The sequence below is a fragment of the Physeter macrocephalus genome, chromosome 4 (genome assembly GCF_002837175.3).
Source record: "Physeter macrocephalus isolate SW-GA chromosome 4, ASM283717v5, whole genome shotgun sequence".
Taxonomy (NCBI): domain Eukaryota; kingdom Metazoa; phylum Chordata; class Mammalia; order Artiodactyla; family Physeteridae; genus Physeter; species Physeter macrocephalus.
In genome coordinates this window covers 23,068,180-23,092,906 of record NC_041217.1, presented here as the reverse complement: position 1 = coordinate 23,092,906, position 24,727 = coordinate 23,068,180, and the positions used below count along the sequence as shown (strand labels likewise).

The 24,727-nt window shown below is 49.4% G+C and overlaps 1 protein-coding gene across 1 annotated transcript in view; it reads right to left on the bottom strand.

Annotated features, from left to right (window-relative positions):
* Positions 1-2,369: 2,369 nt before the first annotated feature.
* CNIH3 (cornichon family AMPA receptor auxiliary protein 3) overlaps positions 2,370-24,727 on the bottom strand; it is a 306,731-nt gene continuing 284,373 nt past the window's right edge. Inside the window, exons 4-6 of the mRNA XM_007111470.2 lie at positions 11,599-11,711; positions 7,288-7,431; positions 2,370-3,141 (exon numbers count right to left, since the gene is read on the bottom strand). Coding sequence (XP_007111532.1) covers positions 3,114-3,141; positions 7,288-7,431; positions 11,599-11,711 — 285 coding nt within the window. The 3' untranslated portion in view covers positions 2,370-3,113. The remainder of the gene's footprint in view (positions 3,142-7,287; positions 7,432-11,598; positions 11,712-24,727) is intronic.

Genomic DNA, 24,727 nt, shown 5'->3' with positions numbered 1-24,727 from the left:
AATATTCACTTTGTGATTTATCCAGGGTGCTGTTTCTCCTGCTTCACTCCCCTTCCTCCCTTCCGTCATTTCTGTGGGACAAACAATGAGCAACAAAGATATCCAAGAAGGAAAAATTATGTGTGAAGAGGCAGACCTGGGGTTAAATTCCAGCTGTAGCTATATACGCACCCCTTACAAGCTCTGGGTCTCTGCAAGTAACTCATCTTCTGGGACTTTCTTCATCTATAAAGCAGAGATAATATCGACGTCATGGTATTGTTATGAGGATCAGACAAAAGCACACAAAACATATAGAATAATGCCCAACACCTTAATTTTAGCTATTGTTATTATTTGGCCATTTATTTGTAGCCTCGAGCTCTGGTCTGGCTGATCCACCCAGGGAAGACTCATCCGTCCTGAGCCTCCCTGTTTTCCTGACCTGTAAACTGGGGGTGAGAATATGCAACCTGCCTTGTAGGATCATTGTGAGAGTTGGAAGAGGTCCTGGCATAAATCCTGGTACACAACACGGCTCCACCAACTGTGCGCATTTCTCTGATTCTTATCATCATAATTAGCTTCTCCCAGCAACTGAAAATTGGCTCAAACTCCCAACAACCACTGGAATTATTTCCCAGTCACAACTCGTGGGAGAGAAATATTTGGATGTTTCTCTGTCATAAACATAAGAACTGCCCAAGAGACACTAGACACCTTTAAAGTTTTTAGAGGACCGCCTTAGAGAAGAACCTCCCACAATAAAGCAAGACTGAGGCTAGCACATGAAGGTATACTTTCTCTATAACTCTCTTTTTAAAATACTCTCTTTCTCTCAAAAAGTTAATGCTAATCAAACCTTAACAGAACCCTAGGCTACTTTGTCAGCTCTTCAGTGTACCAGCTTCCATCTGAAGTCTGTGACTCAGGTCTATGAATGGTGTTTGTGTAACACATGTGCTCTGTTTAAAACGGAAGAACATGGGGTTTTTAAGGTCAGACAATCGGGGTTCAAAGGCAGGTCTGGGACTGCTGTGTGACTATAGGTAAGTCACTTACCCTCTCTGAACCTCAGCTTCCTCACTTAGAAAATGAGAAAAAGAATAGTATCAACTTCACAGGATGGTGAGGAAAGTCAAATGAGATGCAAAAGCAATCCGAAAAGCGCTGTGTAAATGTGAATTGCTATTATTTACTGTTAAGAGAAATGATATCAGATTTTAAAGCTCAATCCCAGTAAATAGAGTACCTCAGGAAGTCAGTATCTCTGTGTCCTCCTCCTTTTTAGTTTGGATTTCCTATTTCCATTTTAACAGTCTTTGCATACTTGTGCCTGCTATTATAAGCTACTTCAAATCTTTCTGGAAGGAGGCAAAGTATAAAAACAAACAACAGCTCCGTGGTGAGAAGTAACATGGACCATTTACCCTCTGACTTCAGTTGCATTTGCAAGATGGCGGTGGGGTTAGATTTGCTGCCTGCAGCCTGGAACCCAGGGCTGGCTTCTCTGGATGAAGGTGGCTGGTTGTCTCGGGAATGGAGTCAGAGACGGAGCCAACCAGCCCTAAAGGAAACTCTCCACCGCAACCACAGTTACTTGGCCAGGACAGTGGGCATTGGCCAAGGGGAAGGCTGCTCCCCCAAATATTGCATTGAATCCTCCGGTTCCATACCTTCAACCTCAGAGCAGAAGTCTACATTTTGTTTTCGGTCGAAGTTTTAGAAGGAAAATGCTTTTTTGAAACTTCTCTTTGTCCACCTACCAGTTTACCTTCCATATGGAGATGAAGCCAGCCTGTAATGCGTTTAAATGAGACAGCCAGGTAGGCGAGACACTCAAGCGGTCGCTGCGTTTTAAACACAGCACACGTGTCACACAAACACCATTCATAAACCTGAGTCACGGACTTCAGGTGGAAGCTGGTATATGTATAAATAGCCTGTGTATGTCAGACAGAAGAAAAGAAGGGAAGTTTGGGGAATAAGGTCAAAATCATGGTGCCCAGTTTAAACATAATAAAAATCTCAGCCTTGTCATTATTTACAACCCCCGAGTACAACTCCTACCCAAAAAGGAGAGAATGTCGAATGGAAAATTCTAAATGAGCTAATGTCCTTGTGTTGAACCAAACAGCACGAATGATGCAGCATCATAAACGAAGCTATAATTATGTTGTCTCACTTCTCGGCTGCCGGATGCCCACAGTACAGAGGTGCCACTCCAGCTTTTCCTGGCCTCAGAATTGTTTTGGGAGCCTTAAAAGTCAGTAGCTTTGACTAGTGTTGACCAATTGATTTGCATTCAGCGACTGTGATAGTTTGGGATGACAACAGAAGAATACAGTTTGTGGTGGTGAAGAATTAACACCTTGAACGTGTCATCAGTGTTTTAAAAAATCATTTTTTCCTATGATTCCCCCCTTCCCAACTCACCACCCCCCAGCCCTGACTTTGGCCGTAACTCTTTACCAACATACTGTCCCAAACTCAGCTTGTGATGTCACTAACATCCTAAGCTGGGCTCTTACAAAGCAGCGCAGGAAAACAGACACCCCTGCAGGCTCAGGGCTGGTTAGAGCCCAAGGCAAATCTGCACACCTTCCAGGCCCCTCCCATTGAAGTGAAGGACGTGGCCAGGGCTTGGAAGAAACACGAGAGTCTCAGGTAGCCGGTGACGTCCTTGAGGACTTCAATCAGTCCCACAGATACAGCCTCGACCCTGGGTCACGCCGTTCCTTAGCAGGCACCTGCCAGCCATCCAGCCTCCACGCCCGCGGCCCAGGAACGCAGCGTGAACTTCAGGGAGCCATTCAATAAAGTGGATTCAGGAAGCAGCAATTCTCGCTCAGAAGAGGTTTCGCGTTTCGTCACCCCTCGTGCCCCCGCTGCTCAGAAGGGATCTCTACAGCCCGAGTGTGGGGTGTGAACGCCAAAGACTGATACACAGGGTGACAACACGTGCGCACTCGGCCGCTGGCTGCTGCATGCTTCCGGCTCCCGATTCAGAGTGTCTGCCCGTCTCTGTCTGTCACCTCCCCACACTGGTCCCTTCTCCCAACACCAGCAGAAGTGGACTGCGCAGCCTCGGGCCTCTCCCATCCCAGTCTCTGAGGATGTGCGTGGTCTTTGAGTTAAGAGCTCACTAAAGTGTAGATCATGCTGGATGCAGAAAGAAGAGGAAAAGAAGGCATTAGTGGGATCCCACAAAAGACCTCAGACGGCCCTCAAAGGAGGCTCCTTCCAAAAGCCAGACCCCTTGCTTCTTTCTCATTCCTGTCACGAGAGCATCTCATCTACTCCCCGGACTCTTCCCCCTACTACTTCCCACAGTGTTGGACTAAACGTTGTTACGAGACCACACTGTGCTCCTTGGATGAGAGATGTGATTGCTCTGAGTGCCTCTCGTTATTCTCATCAGGGTGATTATCGTGGCCATTAGTCCTCTTTCCTGCAATCGCAGGGCAGGTCCCCCAGGGGTGGGAGGCGTGCAGTGGATTCTTTATGCCACCAGCTGCCACATGCGTATGTGATGGCTGTGTCCAGGGGCTCCCAGATTATGGTGGATGATATGGCAGCACTAGGGAAATGATCATCCTCACTATTGCAAGGACTCTTGTGTGAACACCGGCCCTCTGGGCACACAAACTGGATGAATTCTTAATTGGGTAACTTCCTGGCCCTGCTTTTTCTAACAGAGCCCAGTCATTAAACATGCATTAAGAGCCTGTGTCCTAAGGTGGAGCCCCAGCACTACCAAGGAGGGGGTCACGCATCCCTGGGCTCTTAGAAAGGGCTGCAGGCTAATTCTGCAACAATGAAGAATGTTCCACACCAAAATATACACTCTATCCATTTGGCAGAAAGAAAAACAACAACCTTTTCACAATATAGAGAGAAGAAAGGATAATCTAAGACACAAAACCAAAGGTGAGAAACTAAAATGTTTTACTTCTAACCCTCTCCAGCTGCGAAGCCCGGACAAGCCCCTCTGCGTAGCTGAAGTTCTGCCTTTGAGAACTTGATGCACCTCATGTACACAGAGCCTCACTGGCCAGGCCTGGCGCTAGAGGGGTCTTATTCAACATGGGGAAGGAAGTACGGAGGTCAGCTGAAAAGTGGATTGCTCAGGGTCACACAGCAAGGCTAGGAGCCATGTCCCAACACCAAAGCCAGTGCTCTTTCCATTGTAACACGGAGCGTCACTGTATTTGTCTACTCACTTTCATTTCCCTCATTCAGTCAATATTTATTGAGCGCCTCCTGCGGGCCAGGCGCCATTCTTGGTGCTGGGAAACAATGGCAAGTGTGCAGCCCCTGCCTCGAGGGAGTGTACGGCTAAGCTGTAGCGATAACAAGGGTTTAGTGAGCACCTACTATGTGCCGGGCACTGGCCAGGGCACTGCAGATACAGAGGGCAATGAAACAGTTGAGGCCTCTGCCATCAAGTCAACCATAAATAACCTAATTTGAGTGAGAGAAATGAGCATGAGGGGACGCAGGCATGATCCAGAGTAAATGGATAGGAGGGTGGCACGACGTAGGTAGATAATATCATCCTGGTTTACACCCTTGATTTGAAAAGATCTTTATATTGAGCAGGCAGAATCCACACTAGACTAACCAGCTTCTATTATTTTTAGTTTTAATATTAGCATCAGTATTAGTATTAAGTAATCCCCATCCCGTGTAACCTGCAAAGGTGTCCTGGTCCACAAAGCAACCTGAGAAGCGGGGGGGCTCTGGATGCTGGGATGCTTCGCACAGCACAGTGGGAAGAGAGCCCAGAATCCCGGGCCAGATACTTTGCTAACTATCCGCTAGGACCTCGGACACATTTCTTAATCTCCATGAGGTCCTTAGGAGCCCCTCAGGAACCTCACACTGTAAAACGCAAACCCCACCTTTACAGGGTTCCCAGCTGCTGGCACTTGAGTCTCTATCATTGCGCTCAGCTCAGAGGCAGCTCTTCATGCGCGTGGGTCCCCTTCCATCCCTGTAAGAGTGGCCTGGGCTGAGAGTGCTGGCTCTCCCCAAGCCTGGATCTAAGGGGCTGGGAGCCCCTGAGGTGGGAGAAACAGGGTCTCTGAGGAGCCCTGAAGAGCTCCAAGAGGTCAGGTTCAACAAAGAAGGCAGAACCCCGGTTGCCACCCAGGGTCCCAGGGAGGCGGGAGGAGCAATTGGTACCCATTTTGTTTTGGAAACAAAGTAATTAACACATGTAACATACAGTCAGTGCCAAACTGAACAGAATGCTTGGAACATAATCAGTTACAGGATGATCACAGCCATCTAACGGGCAGGAGCCCCAATATGGCCGCCAGAGCCCAGCAGACAGGAAGCAGAGTAGCTCTCTATCTGTAAATTCCTATGACTCCTATGCCCTGTTCCCTCCCGCGCCTTAGGCTCCAGCAGATGCTGCAACAAAACTGAAATGAGGAAGCTTGATCTGCCTCAGTCTCCATCCAGACTAAAGAGGATCCCAGGCTAATGGGGCAGGAGCCAGGGAAAGCACTGCCCTTATTCTGCTGGTTTTGAGGAGGGGCAATGCTGTCTCTGGGGACAGGCCCCTCAGCCTATGACTCAGCAGAGGAGCTGTCTGCAGCCCCACAAAGAGGCTGGGCACACTGAAGGGAAGAAAGTGAACCTCCTTGTTAGCCCAAGGTGCCAAATCGCTAAGGCCATGAGGGTTGCCCATGACAGGAAGCAGCCTGAGCAAGCTTTAGTTGCTAGAGAGTTCAGACTTAGATCAGGGAGACTTGGGCCAATCTGCTGGGCACTTCAGAAAGCTCCAGAGAGGCTTCGGAGACCCTCAGGCTCCTTGCAAATTGAAGCAGGCATTGTCCCAGGACACTCCACCCAGGAAGAGGAGGGAAGGGGTCACCCTGAGCCTGAACCAACCCTTGACTCCAACAAGAACGTGGTAGAATATTCCGAATCCCCTCCAGGTCTGAATTATTCCAGAGGAACTTACAGCCCTGAGGGTTATAGGAGAAGACTCAGGGCGTCTGAGTCTTCTGGACCCTGGGGACGCAGAGGGGAGACGAGGTGGACCCAAGCAGCAACTCCAGAGTGATGCTTAGCCCCAAAATTCTGAATCAGCAGATCTGAGCCCAGGAATCTGCACTGTTAAGAAGCACACCCCCTCACCCCCTGATTCTGACGCAGGAGGTCCAAAGACCACGCTTCGATAAAGACTTTTCTAGAGGTTTCCTAAGACAGCCAGCAGTTAAGAGCTCAATCTTTGGGAAAGGACCCGAGAGGGACTTCTCGCTGTGTCACTATGAGCTGTGACCATGGGAAAATTATCTAACATCTCAGATGAGGTTTCCTCATTGGTAACATGCCGATAATGATAGCCTTTAGCTCATACGCTAAGCAATACATATCGAGCTCTTTGCTCGAAGAATGGCTCGTTTTTAAATGCTAGATAAATGCAGCTGCTTCCCATGCTGCCCCCCAGCCTCACCTGAACCCTGAGGCAGCCTTGGAGTCTAACATCCCCAGCCTCCTCTTCCTCACCCGGCTACTGGCCACCTGGCCACTTTGGAGACAGTGCTGGGGTACCTGGACATAGCATGGTCTGGTGCAGGTAGCGACAGGAGAGCAAGGTGACAGGTGAGACACCCCAGAGATGAGTCCAAAGAGGAACAGGAAGGAGGAGGAGACATTTTCAGAAAAGACGCTGTCTGGGGTATCAAACCACGAGACAGTCTGTTTATAGCTATCTGCTTAGTTAGGATGTTCTGAATAAAGAGGTGAAAAGAGGGGAGATTCCTGAAACAGAATTACAAAGCCAGCATGTTTTATTTAATTAGAACGGTGTTACATAATATTAGGAGAATTGTAAGTATAAGCGCTTAATGGCCCAACATGCCCATTTGTGAAGCATTGACTGCCACGGGGGTCTCTGTGGTGGTCCCCAAGAATGCTTTCACACAGACTAGGGGGCAATGAGGCTATGTATCCGGGGCCGCAGGTGACCTGAGTGTCTGAGCTGTGGACTTGCTGGGGGTAGGGCGCCCCATGCCTGGAGAAGGCGTCACCAAGCGCACTTCACCAATAATCTCCTAAGAGGGGTTGGCAGAATGTGTGTTCACTGTGTAGCCCAAAGGATGCTCCTGTCAGCCAGCAAGGCCTCCAGCAGGACCTTCTGCCCCTTCCACTCCTTTACACAGCAGCTCTTGCTCCTAAACCAGTTAGATGGCTGACAGCATCCTTGACAGGCTGGGACTCCCACCTGCAAAAGCCTGAGATTTTCTCCATTTGCTGCAGAAGTCAAACCCACCAGGAGGGGCAGAAACTCACCAGTAAAGGTAGTAGAAGAAAGAGAGGAGATAGAAGGCCAGCTTACACCAGGCCTCCTTCTGACAGTAACTCAAGGTGTCTGCGTTCATGACCACCGGCGGGTCGTAGGCTAATTCGGAGCTATCTGCCGGACAGTGGAAGTACCTGCAGAGAAAGAGCGCACGGCATCATCGGCTCTGAGGCTTGGACAGGACATCTGAAGTCGTCTGGGCTGAGTCCCCTGATGCCAGACTTCCAATCCAAGGAATCTCTGCTAAGCAGCTGTCTGCCTTCTGCCAGAATCACTGCCCAAATTACAGCCCAGGCACTGCTAAAAAGTGGCTCAGCCACTGTCTTCTAGCAGGTGGTAACACCCAAATACTCAGATCCACCAGTATCAGATACACCTCACACACAGCTGCTCTGACAGAAGGAAAACGTGTCCCCTGGTGGTACCTGGGAGATACCAGGAAGAGCCTCCTTTCTCCAGGGATGTGGGTTGGTGGGGTGAGGGGGTAGCGGAGGGAGGTCCACAATGTGTATGGGTCTGGGTTGCCAGTAGGGGCACAGGCGCGGGTTGATGTCAGTTGCATATCCGCTGCCTAGTGTCGCTGTACCACAACTCTACCATGAACATTAATTATTGGGATTAAACATTAATTACTTTTGGGTTATCCTCCTCCCAGATCCCCTCTTCAAATCCTGAATACTCTGGGAGGGACATCATATTCCCACTTGAGTGTGGAGTAGTTTACAGGTAATTTTCTTCTTGATGGAAGGAGCCAGAACAGCAAGAAGAATATTGGCCATCGCGGGGAGAGAGCAGCCCCCGAGGGAAACTGGGTAAACCGAAGAGGAGGAGAGAGGTGAATGCAGACTTCGCCTTCTTCAAAACATCACCTCAGCTCAACGTGAACTGGCCTTGCTCCCGGAAGGAGGGAAACTCTCCCACTGCGCTGTGTGAGACCTTGGGAAGTGGTCAGGCAGGAGGCAAGTCCTGTCCCTGAGGCCGTCCCTCTGGTCCTCACCAGATCGCTGCCCCCAGGGCCTCAGCCAGGGCCTCATTCAAAGCCGGAGAACAAAGTGCAGCTGAAATCGCGCAGCGGGCTGTTCTTTTTGTCGGTCTGGTAATGGAGTCAGGAGGTGTAAATTAATGGCTCCTGTGAGGCTCTGGGACAGGCCGTGGTCCTCGAGCGAGAGCAAGGACCAGACGAGTGGTCTGACGGGCTTAATCACACCGGCTTTGAAGAGCATCCCTGTAACGTAGCAACTCACAGAGCTGGTATTTCAGTTCCCTCTTCATCTGCTTCAAAGGATTGCACTGACATTATCTGTCATCCACGCTATGCAGAGAGGAAATCGCAAGCCAGATTCAATGACATCTGCCAGCTCACAACCCTCCAGGCCACTCACCTCTCCTCTGCCCAGGAGCAGATTTCACAACCTATTTGCTTTTGCTGTGGCCTTGTTCCCAGGAGGCCTCATTAAGTGGAGGAAGGGGTGGCGGGGTGGCTGAGTGGCTCAGTGGACAGAGCCAGGGCCCTGAGGCCCACCCGTCACCAGACTGAGATTCCTCAGGTCAACTGTTAACCTCTCCGAGCCTCAACTTTCTCGTCTGCAGTATGGGACTGAAACTGCCTACTCCAAAGGGCTGTTGTGACAATTGTGTGAGGTGATGGGTCCAAAAAATCTCAAAGAACAGGTACTGAACAAAAATTCTGCAGTTCTACTTGTATTTAAGCAAACTGGGAGCTAGGGCAGAGGGGGCTTTATCTGCACTAGAAACATTGCTTGGCTGGACCTTTGGAAAGGAGGGGGAAGCAGAAATGAAATAGAGGGGTTTCAAGGACTCTGATTTTTATTTTTTCTTTTCTTCTTCTTCTTTTTTTTTTTTTTTTTTTTTTTGTGGCTGCACCGCACAGCATTCAGACCAGGGATTGAACCCGCGCCCCCTGCAGTAGAAGCTCTGAGTCTTAACCACTGGACCACCAGGGAAATCAGGACTCTTATTTTTTAAAGGACACTTGCCCTCCTCACTCCTCTTTCTTTCATTTTCTGAGTACTTAACAAATTGCCAGAACTAGGCTAGACCCTGTCAGGGATTCAAAAAAGTAAGATAAGCTCCCTACTGGCAAGGAGACTGCCGTCACTCCCTTCTTTTACACGGAAACGTTCCAAGTGTAAGGACACAGCTGGCTCTCCCATCCTCCCTTTTGGAGGAGTGATAGCTCTAAGAAGCAGTGTACCAATAAAAGTTTTGTAAATTAACCACATTTTTGATACCTTGGATTGACAACACACTATTTGAAGGACCTTGGGATAAATTCATTTTAGAAGGAGAAGAGCCAACCCCTAGGTGACAAGGACACGGCCTGCGATCCTTATAGAGGTGGCCCTGCCATATCCCAGCTGAGTGATTCTGGGCCATGAAGTAACCTTTATGAGTCTTTGTAACCTGTGTGTAAAACAGGGAGAGGCAACCCAGAAGCACCCGTTTGCTGTGGATACCAGAGGAGGTAGGCATGGAAAGTCTCTGAGTGGGTAGGCGATACATTTCAACACCATTATGTTTCTATGTGACTTCTCTCTAAATTCAGATTTTAGTAGGTTACCTTTACATAGAAGGACTCTGTTATGTAACTGAATCATCTTATTTCCTCCCTCAATCTGCATCCTGTTCTTGGTCACCTCCCAGCCACCCAGCCTAGAGACTCCCTCTCCCTCACCTCCTGCATCCAATTACTGGCCAAGGCATGTCCAGTTTACCTTTCCAAATCCTCTCCTTCTGTCTCCATTCCAACTTCCAACTTCAAGCCTCCAGTCTCTCCACCTGGAATTTCATCAGAACTTCCTAACTGGATTTCGTCCTCAAAATTTCACCCTCCAACCCAGCCTTCCCGCGGCTGTCAGGGTCACCTTCCTAAAAATCGGATCAGGCACTGCCACTTTCCTCCTCAAAACTTCTGAGAGGTATCCCTTTCCTACAGAATAAATTAACTCCAACTTCCTATCAAATCATTTCAGACCCTCCACACCTGATCCCCAGCTGTCAACCCCATCTCTGCTCCCTTCTATCTGAGAACCCCACATCCAAGCACACTGAGTAATCACTGTCCCCCAGACACACCAGGTGCTTTCTTACATCTGAGCAGGCTAGTCCTTTAACCTCGAATGTACTTTTCCAGATTCCCCAGTGTCACACTTCCATTTCTCTACACTCCTACCTATGTTCCTTATGTATCTGGTAAGAATCTATTTCCCTCTAGCACTAGGGTATATATTCCTTGGGGGTAACGATTATATTTTACATTCATCTTGGAATCGCCCATAATGTCTGGCATGTAGTATGTGTTCCATATGTTTGCTAAATGAAGGGGTGAATGTTCTAGATGTGACTAAATACAGGCTATATTGTATGCTATAATGACGATGATTAAATGTTTGGGGGATGAGGGGAAAGTGTGGTTAACTTATCTGCACATGTGCATTCTTGACTACTTTCGTATTCCCCCTCCCTACCTCCTATATACCCACACGGTGACTCTCTTTTACAAAAAAGCCCAAATCACGTGATCTGATGCACGGTCTTAGCAGGGAAGAGGTTTAAAATCAGAACAGTTCCAGAAAATCCAGCCCATATGGTAGGTGGGCTGTTTTTATTAAGATATAATTCATCTGTCAAAAAAATTCACCTTTTTAAAAGTATACAATTCAGCAGTTTTTCATATATTCATAGAGTTGTACAACCACCACCAGTATCTAATTTCAGAACATTTTCAAAGAAAACAGTGTAGTCGCACCTCACTCCCTCTCCCTTCCAGGCCCTAGCGATCACCAATCTACTTCCTGTCTCTATAGGTTTTTCCTATTCTGGACATTGCATATAAATGGCCTTTTGTGACTGGTTTCTTTCACTTGTAATTTTTTCAGGCTTCACGCATGTTGTAGTGTGTATCAATGCTTTATTGCTTTTTATTGCCCAAATACTTGACTCCATCGAAAGGATATACCACATTGTGTTTATCCATTCATCTTCTGATGAACATTTGGGTTGTTTCTACTCTGCGGCTATTGTGAATAATGCTCTAGCTGCCTTTAACGCTGATCTGTGAGAGGTGAGGCTGTGGTTAGTGGAACCTACAGGAAGGGCCTTCCCTTACTGAATTATTGTCTGAGAGCAGCTTGCAAAGAAGGCTTTGAGGAAAGGGTCACCAAGGGAAGGGATGAGAGGAAGGCACTAAGTGGCTGGTCCATCTGGGAGGACATCATCTCTGGAGGGCAGGCTGACCAAGCAGAAAAGGGGAAGGACAGGGCAGTCCCAAGCAGACTTACCTCCAGAAGTGATAGAAAAGTAGAGGGACATTCAGCCCCAGGGTGAGCCACTCCTGAGCACACAGGAACATGATGCAGAAGAGGCTGTGGATGGAGTATTCTGGCAGCACCAGCTGAAGAGGAAGCAGAGACACAGGCCTGTGTTAGAGGGAGGAAAAGTCACTCCTGCATCTATAGCGGCTAACGTCCGCCTGCCTGGACACTTCCTCTGACATGCTGGTGACACAGAGGTCCTCCCCGCAGCATCACAGAGTCACTGCTCCTGCACTGTGACCCGTTTCTGTTAAGTTCTCTTCTTTAAGGCACTGGAGCCATGCTTTATACCCAACCCAAAAAGGACACAGGCCCTCAGCACCCTACTTATCAGAATAGGGCACTTGCTTCAGGGGGTCACCCGTGGATGACCCCTGGGAAGAGTGGAAGAGGCCATCCAGCCCCTGTGACGTCTGGCCCAAGGCAGGACCCACTGGAAGAAATACTGATAGGGTTTCTAATGATTCTATAACTGCCCTGCTCGTGTTCTCCTAGGCCCTGTGTATCCTCCCATAGAAACTCACAAACCGAAAGCAAACATATATATACAGTTCAAACACAGGAGGGTTGGGGAAAAAGTAAGAAACAGCATTTTTCTTGATGCTGCATGGATCAAGAGGAACCCAAGAGTAAGAACACGTAGTATGATAAAAGAGGGAAAGTTTAGCCTCTGGAGGGAGGGGAAAGAAACCAGCCCAGACCAAGAAGGGTCAGAGAGTGGAAGGCAACCAGCAGGAAGACTAAGCTCCGTGAGCCCAGTCTACCTGCACCGGTGTGAAAAGAGCTTAACATGATTGTGAACCCACCCCCCAAGGGTGTTTACATCTTAACAGAAATCAAAGTTGTAACAAAAATCAAAGTGACTGTAAAGGAGAAATTTGGTCCCTGGGCCAGTAACAAGGAAACCCCAAAATAGAGATATTAATGTACCACCTTTCCCAATCATATAGGAATAAATATTTAATGAATGAATAGTTAATGAATTAGTTAATTCATTAAGTAATAGTTAATATTTAATGAATAGTTAATATATATATTCATTATCTGTATATACATAGTCATATATATATGGGGGGATAGCCTCTGTGTGTCATTTAGACCAGCGGTCCCCAACCTTTTTGGCACCAGGGACCAGTTTCATGGAAGACAATTTTCCATGGGCGGATAGTTCAGGCGCTAATGTGAGCAATGGGGAGGGATGGGGAGCAACGGGGAGCGACGGGGAGGGATGGGGAGCGATGGGGAGGGACGGGGAGGGATGGGGAGCGGCAGATGAAGCTTCCGCTCACTCGCCCGCCGCTCCTCTCCTGCTGTGCAGCCCAGTTCCTAACAGGCCGCGGACCAGTACTGGTTTAGACCACGATGAATGCTTCGCTCCGTCTAGCAAATTCTAACCGTCCTTCAAGGCCCATCTGAAATAGCACTTTCTAATGGAAGCTCAGCCCATACTACCCCACCTCACCTCACCCCACCCTGCAGCCCCACAGCATGCTTCCCGACCCTCACTCAGGGGGATTTTCCGTAACCTGTCCACGATGGAGGCATTACCTTCTTTCCTACCTCTGGACACACACGGATCTACCCCACTAGTCAATGAGCCGTCTTGGTCAAACTCTATTCTTGTCTCATCTCTATTTGCAAAGTGCTTTTTTTGTACTTAGCAGAGACTGCACAAGTATTTGATAAAATGAATTGAACTGACCAGGTGCATATGTTTGGAGCATGGCTGGCTGGCATTACGGATGCAGCCTGTGGTCACAAACCAAGATTTCTCTGGGTGGGAAACAAACTGCTTTGAACTCTCCTATTTGGGGAAAGAACATGACTTTGGTCTCATTCATCTCTCACTTTAGTCAGATGAGCTAACCGCCCCAGATGGGAAATACAGTGGGGGACACACATTTGAAATAAATACATGCAGAGGCACAGGTGTAAGAAATGCATTTTGTAACTAAGTGGCATCTTCTTCATTCTCAAGTCCAGTGAAGAATGAATTGCATTGACCCGCCTCTTAAAATTCTCAGGCAATAACCCTGGAATCAACGTACAAGAGCCAGCGGTCCAGAGGCAGTGGCCTCAGTGGGTGAACCGGCACAGCTAGCCCCTGTGAGCCTCAACGACCTGGTGGGAGGGGGTACGTCCCATCATTCCTCCTCACAGGACCTTGCAGCCATCCTTTCCAACCCCACCTGCGGCCAGCCAAGACACCACCTTACCTCCTGCCGCTCGAAGAGAAAGCGCCCGTTCTCAGCCTGCCGGCCCCAGGGGGTAGTGGCTGTGACCTCTACTATGCATGTCTCTACCTTTTTTAATCATTGATTTCAGCCACTTAGGCGGAGGTAATTAACATGTTAAGAGACAGTCATCCCAGGCCTGGATCATCCCCGCCTCACAAATCTCTGAATGATTACAGTTTGGATCTCAGGTCCCTCTACTCAGCACCACTGTTTCTTCTCTCTTCGGGGCTTGATTTCTAGCAGAAGCTGCAACCTGCTGAGCAGGGGGGATCTGTCACTGTCACCACACTGAGGAAAACTGATTAAGGGAGGCCAGCTGGGTCCAGAGGTGCCCCACCTGCTGGGGGTGGGATAAAAGCTGCAGAATCCATGCTGCTCTTCGGGGTGGCTTCTCCCCAGCTGCCTCTTCCTATCACTGAGCAAGCACCCTTGCAGGCGGGAGGGCGAGGGTGCCCTTTACATCCACACACTGTTTCTCTCCCACTTCCCCAGGCAGTCCCTGTCACGACGGCAGGGGAGACTTACGGATCCTGTTCCTCCTGGACCCAGTGAACCTCGGCCAGGCCATGAGCACCAGCCTTGACCATCGGGCATTACTGCTGCCCTCCACACACTTCCTGTATCCACCGTCGGGAAGGCGGGGCCAAAGGGCTGTGAACAGAAACGGCTGCAGCATTTACCAGCCAACGCAAAGCACTCCAGGCTCTCTCTCTCTGTCCTCTGACACAGAAAAACGCACTTAGGGTGGAGGGTCCTCCAGCATCCTGAAGCCATAAGTGAGGAGAGGCATGCTGGGGCAGCCGGTGATGGACACTGCTCCTTCTGTCCAACAGAGCAGCTACCTCTCCTCCTCTGGAAGTGCCACATTCAGAGGAGAAGAGGGGTGTTTTGGGGTTCTTTTTGGCTGCCCCGCGGGGCACGCGGGATGTTAGTTCCCCTACCAGGGATCGAACCCCTGCCCCCTGCAATGGAAGCGCAGAGTCCTGACCACTGGACCGCGTTCTAAGCTACTGAGATTTGGGAGTTGTTTCTTAACCACAGCGTGATTTAACCCATCTTGTCTGGTACAAAATGGGTAATCAGCGAGAAAAGCAAAGTGGTGATCATCCCTCTTTATCCTTCCCCCGATCAGCCAGCCCGCCCTTCCTTTCACAAGCGCTGGGCACGCTGAGGCAGGGGCTGAATGACCACCAGGCGGGCATAATGCTTATTCATTCGTGTGGGCAGTTGGACGAGCTGTCCCCTCCCAACCCTGCTTATCTCAGTTATACAAAGACCGCCCCTGAATCTCCCCGGCCAACCACAGAAACACCGAGGGGAGCACTGACGGCCCGCCCTCCATCCTGAGCCGTCCCCTCACACTGCAGAACACTGTTTCCTTCATAAGACAAGCTGTTGGAATGGTGCCAATCTCATTCTTTCATACAACAGAGGAACTGTTTCACGCAGGCCACGGTCTATTGAATTCCCGTGTCTTATTATGCCCTGCTTTACAGAGTTATAAATACTAACTAAGTGGTCTCAATACAGGTATTGTGGGGTTGCTGAAAAGACTGCAATTCACTCCAACCAGGGGGGCTCACAGAAGGTTTTACGATCACGGCGGAATCAAGGGAACGTGAAAGGATGAGTAAAACCTAATCATGCGAGGAAGCCAGAGGTCAGCATTCCAGGAAGAGGAACCGTGAGAACAAAAGCAGAGAGGTGACAGTCACCACCTGGGCGGGTTCTGCACAAGCCCACCTAAAACGGCCACTTACTCATCATTTAATGGATTAACGCCAGGCCTGATGTGGGTCAAGTTCTGGGTAAATGTTCATTTTATTCCCCTCCTGCTGGGACCCGGCCTTCTCATCCCCTGGTGCTGGAGCCTCTGTGTGTCACCATCATAAACTGAGGGGTGGGGGCCTGTCATGAGAGTATGATGACAACACAGCCTCCTCCCACCACTGCCTGCCCTGATGTACGCAGAAGTCCAATGTCAGGTGAAGCTCTCAGCGCACGCTAGCAAGGCTCAGACACTTGTCAGTGAAGACCTCAAAGATTTCACCCGCTCCCCCGCTTCTTCCATCACTTCTAAGAGGATGGATGTGGCATCTGGGAAGGATCGTCTGTCCTGACTTCCTGCCCAGATTCTCGCCCTCAATTTTCATTTCCTGGCAGTCATTTCCATCCCAATAGTCCACAACCACCGCGTGCTGAAAACTCACTCTCCTCCCGACACCTGTAACCTTTATCTCCTAAATTTCCGATTTCTGCTAATAATAGCCATCTCTGATTTCTCTGTCTCATCCATTTCCTCACCCGTCTGTTTCCAAATCTTGTCATTTCTTCTTCACAGCCACCTGGATTTGTTTTTCCTTTTTCATTTCTACCGCCCCTTACCGGTATGGGCCCCTGCACATCCTCCCAAGGCGGTGCAGGAACCTTCTAGAAGGTTTCTGTCCCTGGACACTGCTCCTTCTGTCCAACAGAGCAGCTACCTCTTCTCCTCTGGAAGTGCCACATTCAGCTCCGCTCTAAGCTTTCATCCACAACCTTGTTTTCCAGGACATTTTATTTTATTTGTATTAAAAATATTTTATTTCTACGTATGCATCATCTCATTCATTCATGTATCCATTCATTCTCCGGCTTTAGCCCCCAAGTGATTTGCAGCTGACTGGTAACCTTTACCTATGATGGAAGAATACTATAATAACGTATCAATGTCTTATTTCATTGCTGTGGAGGAGAGGGGTATCGGGGGCAAGAGGAGAAGCTCTTCTAACCCCCAGAGGGAGAGGAAAGAGAGAGGGGATGCTTGGAGTGGAAGCAAAGGAATGAAGCTCCCTGGGGGAGAGCGGGGATTCCCTAAGACTGGGGAGGATGGGGCGGTGGAGGCGGAGAAGTGGTGGCCAGCACCCTAGTGCTGGAGATGTGCTCCTGGCTCCCGCCACGCCTCCCAAGGGGGGCAGGATTTCTGAGGGGCTGGTATAAGCAGGGCTGGGACCAAACACCCTAAAAGTCAAGCCACAGAAGCCTAGGGGTAGGTTCCAGGGCTGAGTGTACCTTGAAGGGAGTGGCAGCTGTGAGACCCAGAGATTCCACCCATCTCTCAGTGAACCCTGTTGACTCAGACAACAAGCTTTTCTGCTGTGATCACATTGGGCTAAAAATATTAGCCCACTATCTCAAAGTGTTACATAAATTCTTACCAGTTACATAACGATCAACTCTGTGATATTGAGAAAAGCAGCTCACCATGTTGAGTCTTATTTACCTCATCTGTAGATGCCAACATTTACAACCTACCAGCAAGGGTGCTAGAAGGGACACAGGGTGGCCTCCGACAGTGCTCTCAAAGGGGAAGAAGCATCAAAGCAAGGAAGATGCCGCTATCGCGATGAATGTGATCATTGCTACTGTTAACAATCACATATGAGCTATTTACCATTCTCAGGACTTGTCACTCTTACCCTGAAAGTCAGTGAAATGGCCCAGAACCAAATTTGGTTTCCCGATTCTCCATCCGGTCTCCTCTGACCCCGCCGCCTCTGATTAAACCAGGCTTCCAGCTTTGCCAAGTGGAAAGAAAAACCAAGGGCTGTTTAACAGCCTGCCTCTCAAACCGTAAAAATCCCAATCGCCACCTGTTTCCGAACAATACCCCAGTTCCCTTTGTTGTATTGTCCTGTATTGTTGTATCTGTCCTAAGGTTTATCTGCCCAGGAGCCAGTGAATATGAAAAAGAAGAAAAAGATAACGTCTCTTTCATGTGATTTCCCAGCCCACGCCACACTGGCCCTAAAACACAGGAGCCCTTCTAGGATGAGCAGGGCGGAGGCAATCTTCTCAGAAATGTCCAGCGTGGAGAGCCGTTCTCCATTTGTCCCCAGATGAACAACTGTGCACATGACTCACGTCGGGAGGACACAGCGGGAAGGAGGGAAAGGATGGCAGCTTAGGGACCTGGGAGTTTGCTCAATGGAAGACTGTGAGAAAAGCATCCCAGCACTGTCGGGAAACCGTATTCTGTCTGAGTCCCTTGCTAGAAGGCCACTTTCTCTCTAATTGCTCTGGGTAAAGCTCTCCTAGAGAGGGCGCTGCCTCACAGCGGTCAGGCAAGAGCCTGCACTAGCCTGGGGGGTTGGGAGGGCAGGCCAGCCCTCCCAGGGGCAAGGCTCCCTGCAGCCTCTGAGCCCTCCGGCTAAGAGCTGGCACCCCGACCTCAGACGGCATGACTAAGCGGCAACACCGGTTGGGCCGACTAGAGTGTTGCCTATTTGATGATGCTGGTATGTTAAACTGTTTGACCTCCTGGATTTTGCACAGTGTTTATCCAATAGTTTAAGGGGGAGAGCGGACGACTCTGGTACGTACTCAACAGAGAATCATCACCTAGTCTAGAACTGTAATTTACAAAGTCACCATAAAATTGGGGGAGGGGAGGGAAAGATAAATTAGGAGTTTGAGATTAACAGATACACACTACTATATATAAAATAAACAAGGACCTACTGTATAGCATAGGGAACTATATTCAATATCTTGTAATAATCTATAATGGAAAAACATCTGGAAAAAAATATATAGGTGAATCACTTTGCTGTACACCCGAAACTAACACACCACTGTAAGAAAAAAAAAAAAAAAAACAAAAGTCACCATAAATTAGTCTGATGTATGCTGACTGTATGCACGCCAGGAACTGTGGACCTGGTTCTGTGCCCTTCGCTGCCAGCACTTCTCCGAAATGCCTGGGCCAAGTACTGCTTCGACCTTGTCTCGGTCAGGATCAGAGCCTCATGGCTGATCCCAGGAGACTGAGCCAGGCCTCAGGGGAAATCAGTCACCGATCATGTTCCCCACGGGCCTGTTACCCAGAAACACAGGGGCAAGAGGGGGCGATAGCAAGGGAAGGAGATCCTGCCCGAGTGACCCAGGACGTGGAAACAGGAGCATTTTCCTTCCGGCCTGCAGAGGCCAGGAGTTCGGTGAGGGCACAGAGGTGGGGCAGGGAGCCACCGAGTGCCGCTTCCAGCCCCAGGGGGCTTCCTCTGCAGGCCTCCCACTGTCCAGCCCCATGGGGCCCTCTGGCTTCTTCCCCCTCTCTCCACCCATCCTCCCTGAGCACGTTTAATCCACGCTGAGGAAGCGTCTGCAGCTTTCTTGACACCCACAGGGGCTCACTCTGCATGCGGAGAAGGCAGCAGAGAGAGGAAAAGGCCCAGGGAGAGAAGGTGCGGGGCAAGCCCCTACCCCCGCTGCCCTCTGCTCCTGGCCACCTAGAGTGAGGAGGGCCCAGTTCACAGCTCGGCCCAGAGGTCCCCGTTGGGACCTGGCCGTGCACTGACGTGCTGCGGACACCGGCCCAGCCAGCGTGGACGGCTCTGGCTCCCCGGCTCCCTGCCCAGGCTCCCAGGAGCTGCCTGATCCTCTCCTGTCCTAACTGCTCCTCGGGGACCAGCTTCCACTCTGGCCGACTCCCATGGGCTCCAGCACCCCCAGACCCCCTGCCATGTCCCGTGGGCCCTCACCACCAGCTGTGCTGTGTGCCGGGGACACGGAAGGAAAAGTGTGCGTACACATCATGAGGAAGGGGCTCCCTCCACTCAAGTTCACAAGGGTCTCAGTTTCGCTTCTGCAGGAGAAGTAAACTGGGACAAGAAGTAAGAGAACGGGTTTTGCTCGCTGCTCTACCACCCTGGCACTCCTACTGGCCTCCCTCCTCCAGCCCATGTCTTTAAGCTTCACCATCATCCAGCAGTGATTCCCAGACGTTATGGTACTTCCGAATCACCTGGGAGTCTTGCTAAAACACAGATGGCTGGGCCCTACACCCAGTTTCAGATTCAGTAGGTCTGGGTGGGGCCTAAGAATCTGCCTTTCTAACCAGTTCCCGGGTGAAGCACTGAGAACCTTGTGCCTCCAGGTGTGGTCCCAGGACCGGCATCGCCAGCATCACCCAGGAGCTTGTTGGAAATACAGAATTTAGGCTCCATCCCAGACCGCTGAATCAGAACCTGGTGGGTTTTAACAAAATCCCCAGGTGATTTATATGCACATTAAATTTTGAGAAATGACTGCTCAGCACTGAATCCCCAAAGCGGATCCTCCAGCCACCTGTAGCAGAACTGCCTGGGACACTTGGTTTAAAATGCAGATTTCTGGGGGCTTCCCTGGTGGCGCAGTGGTTGCGCGTCCGCCTGCCCATGCAGGGGAACCGGGTTCGCGCCCCGGTCTGGGAGGATCCCACGTGCCGCGGAGCGGCTGGGCCCGTGAGCCATGGCCGCTGGGCCTGCGCGTCCGGAGCCTGTGCTCCGCAACGGGAGAGGCCGCAGCGGAGGGAGGCCCGCATACCAAAAAAAAAAAAAAAAAAAATGCAGATTTCTGGGTGCTATACCCATCTGCTAAGATCAACTCTGTAGCCAGGAATATGCATTTTTCAGAAGCATCCCAGGTGACTTTGTTAAATATTTGAGCTGAGATTCATAGACCAAACACATAGGGCAGAGGCTTCCATTCTGAAGACCCAGGGTCCCAGTGCCTCAGCAGGGCTGTGACAGTCCTGCACTCACAGAGCAATGCTCGCTATCTACTGCTCCCGGACTTGAGTCTGGGCAGGTAGTACAGGCAGGTAAGGGCAGTAGTGTCTGGCTCCTGGCTCTCCGAGCCACCACCCGGTGGAAGAACACCCATGAAGCTCCCTTAGAACCCATGGCCACGGTCTCTGATCTTGAAGGGTTGGCCTTGGCATCTTCCAGGGATGGGGGTCATCTCTCCAGCGTCCTTGCACCTCCAGAACCTCGCAGCCCCTAGTCTCCGCCATCTTCTGCCTTTCCTCGGCAGGTCACCTCTACCCTTCACTGTCACAAGCTCCTTTTACCTGCCTCCGGCCTTCCCTGTGTCTCTGGACTTTCTAAACCTGGAAGGTGACTGGTTCACTTTAGGACCAAATCTTTGGGGTTCCAGCCCTGCCCTGCCCTGCCCATACCTCCCAGTCTGCCTTTATCACCGTAGGCACGCAGCTTCAAGACACACTTGAATTTCAAAAGCCTCTCTGCCAGTTTCCTCACATACCTGTAAAATTACTGAACTAAGAGCCCACTCAGGGAGGAGGTGAGGATAAAAGCACTCTCTCAAGCAATGCCATTTTTTTTTTTTTTTTTTTGCAGTACGCGGGCCCCTCACTGTTGTGGCCTCTCCCGTCGCGGAGCGCAGGCTCCGGACGCGCAGGCTCAGCGGCCATGGCTCACGGGCCCAGCCGCTCCGCGGCATGTGGGATCTTCCCGGACCGGGGCACGAACCCGTGTCCCCTGCATCGGCAGGCGGACTCTCAACCACTGCGCCACCAGGGAAGCCCAATGCCATATTTTTAAAGGGACAAAATTCTCCTACAACTAGCGGGCAATTCAAAGACATCTTAAGTTAACACTTGTAGGTACCGACTCCTTTCTTCCTTTCTCTAAGCCAGGGATGAGGGAAGTAGGAATTGTCATGTTCAGAATACAGGAAGTGATTCGGCAAAAGTTCAGATTGTTTGAGAGGAGAAAGACTAACAGAAGGGAAAGTTCTAGGATGAGGAGGGTAGAAGGACAAGTGATTAACAAGCTTTCCGGTGCCGAAGAGCCCCACTTATGCACTCAGTCAGCAAATATTTATTATAAGCCCTTACTAGTAGGCAGTGAATGCAAAGCAGCCTAGCTGGGGGAGACTGCCATGTAAATGAGCACGGAAACCATGGCTTCTACAGCACAGCAGCAAAATGGGAGCCCACGTACAGAGGTAGATTCAAGCAACACGAGGCAGGGAGAGAGGAGAGAAGAAATCATCCACTCTGAATGAGGAAATGAAGGAGGGTTCCTTGGAGGAGAATGGCCTCTGAGTTGAGATTCAGAGGATAAGCTGTACGGGGGAAAGCAGAATACCCAAGCTGGGGGCCTCCCCAAGGACACTCAGTATCATCCTTCAGGGAGGTGTCTGAGACAGTCACTTGCTTCCTCGTGTCCTAGAAAAACACCGCTTCCAAATCTTCCACAGAAATGACATTCAGATCAAAAATCCCTTCTACCAGCCTCTTCTTAAGCCTGTAAGATTTCCAGAGAACAGTCATGACAATTTTCCCTGACCAGGGAAGACCACAGTTACAGGAAGGAGGCCAAGGCCAGAAACAAGTCATCTCCTGCCCAAGTGAAAAGCCCTATGCACAGTGGATGATAATTAGTCTCGGCATTGGACTCACATTCATAGAGTTCCCCAGTGAATTTAGGCACAGCTGCTAGCCCTGCCTTCCCCTCTCCAGCCCATCCCACCCATACCACCCTCCCCGCCCAACTTGAAGGGAAGGAGCTCAACTCTTGTAGGGAACAAAGGGTCCCAAAACCCCAGGGCCACACCTTCCTAACTCCCTGCCCTCCTAGAGTGGTGTTTTCCATGTAAGGCTTCTGTTGCCACATCATTTATGTAACAGGCACCTGCTGCTTTCAGCAAAGGGAGTTTCTCTCATTGCCCCACAGATCGTCCCTTATTAGAGCAAACTGAGCAGAAGCCTGGGTCTTGAGTATCACCACACAGGGATAAAAACAGATGATTATCCTACTTAACAGCTATTAAGTGGTGTTAATTACCTGATACTTTCAGCAAGTTGGAGAAAATTTACTCAAAACAAGCAAAAAAGGGTAAATTGAATGAGAGAACAAGTATTGGCATCTGGGGAAGGAGAGCAAACTGTCATCATCACCATCAATTAATATTAACTTGAGGGAGTGGCATCAAGATGGCAGAGTAGAAAGACCCTGAGCTCACCTCCTCCTATGGGCGTGCCAACATTGCAACTCCTTAAAGAACAACTCTCTGTGAGAACAGCCTGATGACTAGCAGAAAAGATTTTCCACAACCAAAGATATACAGAAGGAGTCATAACAAGATGGGTAGGAGGAGCAGAGACATGATATAGTCAGGACCCAGGACCCACACCCTCAGGTTGGAAACCCACAAACAAAAAGAATATCACAACCAAAAAGCTTATCCCCAAGGAACGAGAGGTCCAAGCCCCATATCAGGCTTCCCAGCCCAGGAGTCCCGCACCGGGAAGACAAGTCCCTAGAACATCTGGCTTTGAAAGTAAGCCAGGCGTGCGTTCAGGAAAGCCAGAGGGCTATAGGAAACAGAAACTCCACTCTTAAAGGGCACGTGCAAAACCGCACATGCTCCAAGTTCCAGAACAGAGGCAGTAATTTGAAAGACACCTGGGTCAGACCCACTTGCTGATCTGAGAGTCTCCTAGAAAGGCGGGAGGTAACTGGGATTCCCCCTGAGGATGGAGACACTGGCAGCAGCTATTTGGGGGATCTTGTTCTACCACATTGGTTCCAGCACTGGCAAGCACCATTTTGGAATCCTCTCTCCAGCTTATTAGCTCTGGGGGCTTGTCTTACCTACTAGTGGGCCTGAGCAGTCATGCACAAACTGGCCACACAACCAGCCAGCTCGGGGGCCACTCCCACCTATCAGCATGCCCACGGCAGTCAGCCTGCCACAACAGAAGGGTGCATGCAGCCTACATAGGGCAATACCCCTGGAGCACCTAGATCTGGTGGCCAGAGGGGAGCATGTGATAGGCCCCATAGGACATCTCCTACATAAGGCAACATCTCCAAGATTGGGAGACATAGGAATACATAGAAATACACACAGAGAATTAGGCAAAATGAGGAGACAAAAGAGTATGTTCCAAATGAAGAAATAAGACAAAACCTCAGAAAAAGAATTAAATAAAGTGGAGAAAAGCAATCTATCCAGTAAAGAGTTCAAGGTAATGATTATAAAGATGCTCACTGAACTTGGGAGAAGAATGGATGAAGACAGTGAGAATTTCAACAAAGAGAAAAATAACCAATCAGATCTGAAGAATACAATAAATGAAAAATATATTAGAAGGAACCAAAAGTAGATTAGAAAACACAAAGGAACAGATCATTGATCAGGAAGACATCCTGACAAGCTGAACAGAAAAAAAGAAAACAGAATTTTAAAAAATGAGGATAGCTTAAGAGACCTCTGGGACAACATCAAGCATACTAACATTCACATTATAGGGGTCCCAGAAGAAGAAGAAGAAGAGAGAGAGGGAGGGACAGAAAACCTATTTAAAGAAATAATAGCAGAAAACTTCCAAACCTGGGAAAGGAAACAGACATCCAGGTAAAGGAAGCACAGAGAGTCCCAAACAAGATGAACCCCAAAAGGTCTACACCAAGAAACATTGTAATTAAAATGGCAACAATTAAAGATAAAGAAAGAATCTTAAAGGCAAAAAGAGAAACACAACTAGCTACATACAAGGAAACTCCCATAAGACTATCAGCTGACTTTTCAGCAGAAACTTGGCAAGCCAGAAGGGAGCGGCACAATATGTTCAAAGTGATGTAAGGGAAAAACCTACAACTAAGAATACTCTACCAGGCAAGGCGTTCATTTGGATTTAAAAGAGAGATAAGGAGTTTTATAGATAAGCAAAGCTAAAAGCATTCATCACACCAAACCAGCCTTACAAGAAATGTTAAAGGGACTTCTTTAAGTGGAAAAAAAAAGGGGCACAACCAGAAATAAGAAAATTATGAAAAAAAAAATCTCACTGGTAAAAGCAAACACAAAATAAAGGCAGTGACATATACATGGAATCTAAAAAAACAAAACAAAAAAGGTCATGAAGAACCTAGGGGTAAGACAGGAATGAAAACACAGACCTACTAGAGAATGGACTTGAGGATATGGGGAGGGGGAAGGGTAAGCTGTGACAAAGTGAGAGAGTGGCATGGACATATATACACTACCAAACGTAAAATAGATTGCTAGTGGGAAGCAGACGCATAGCA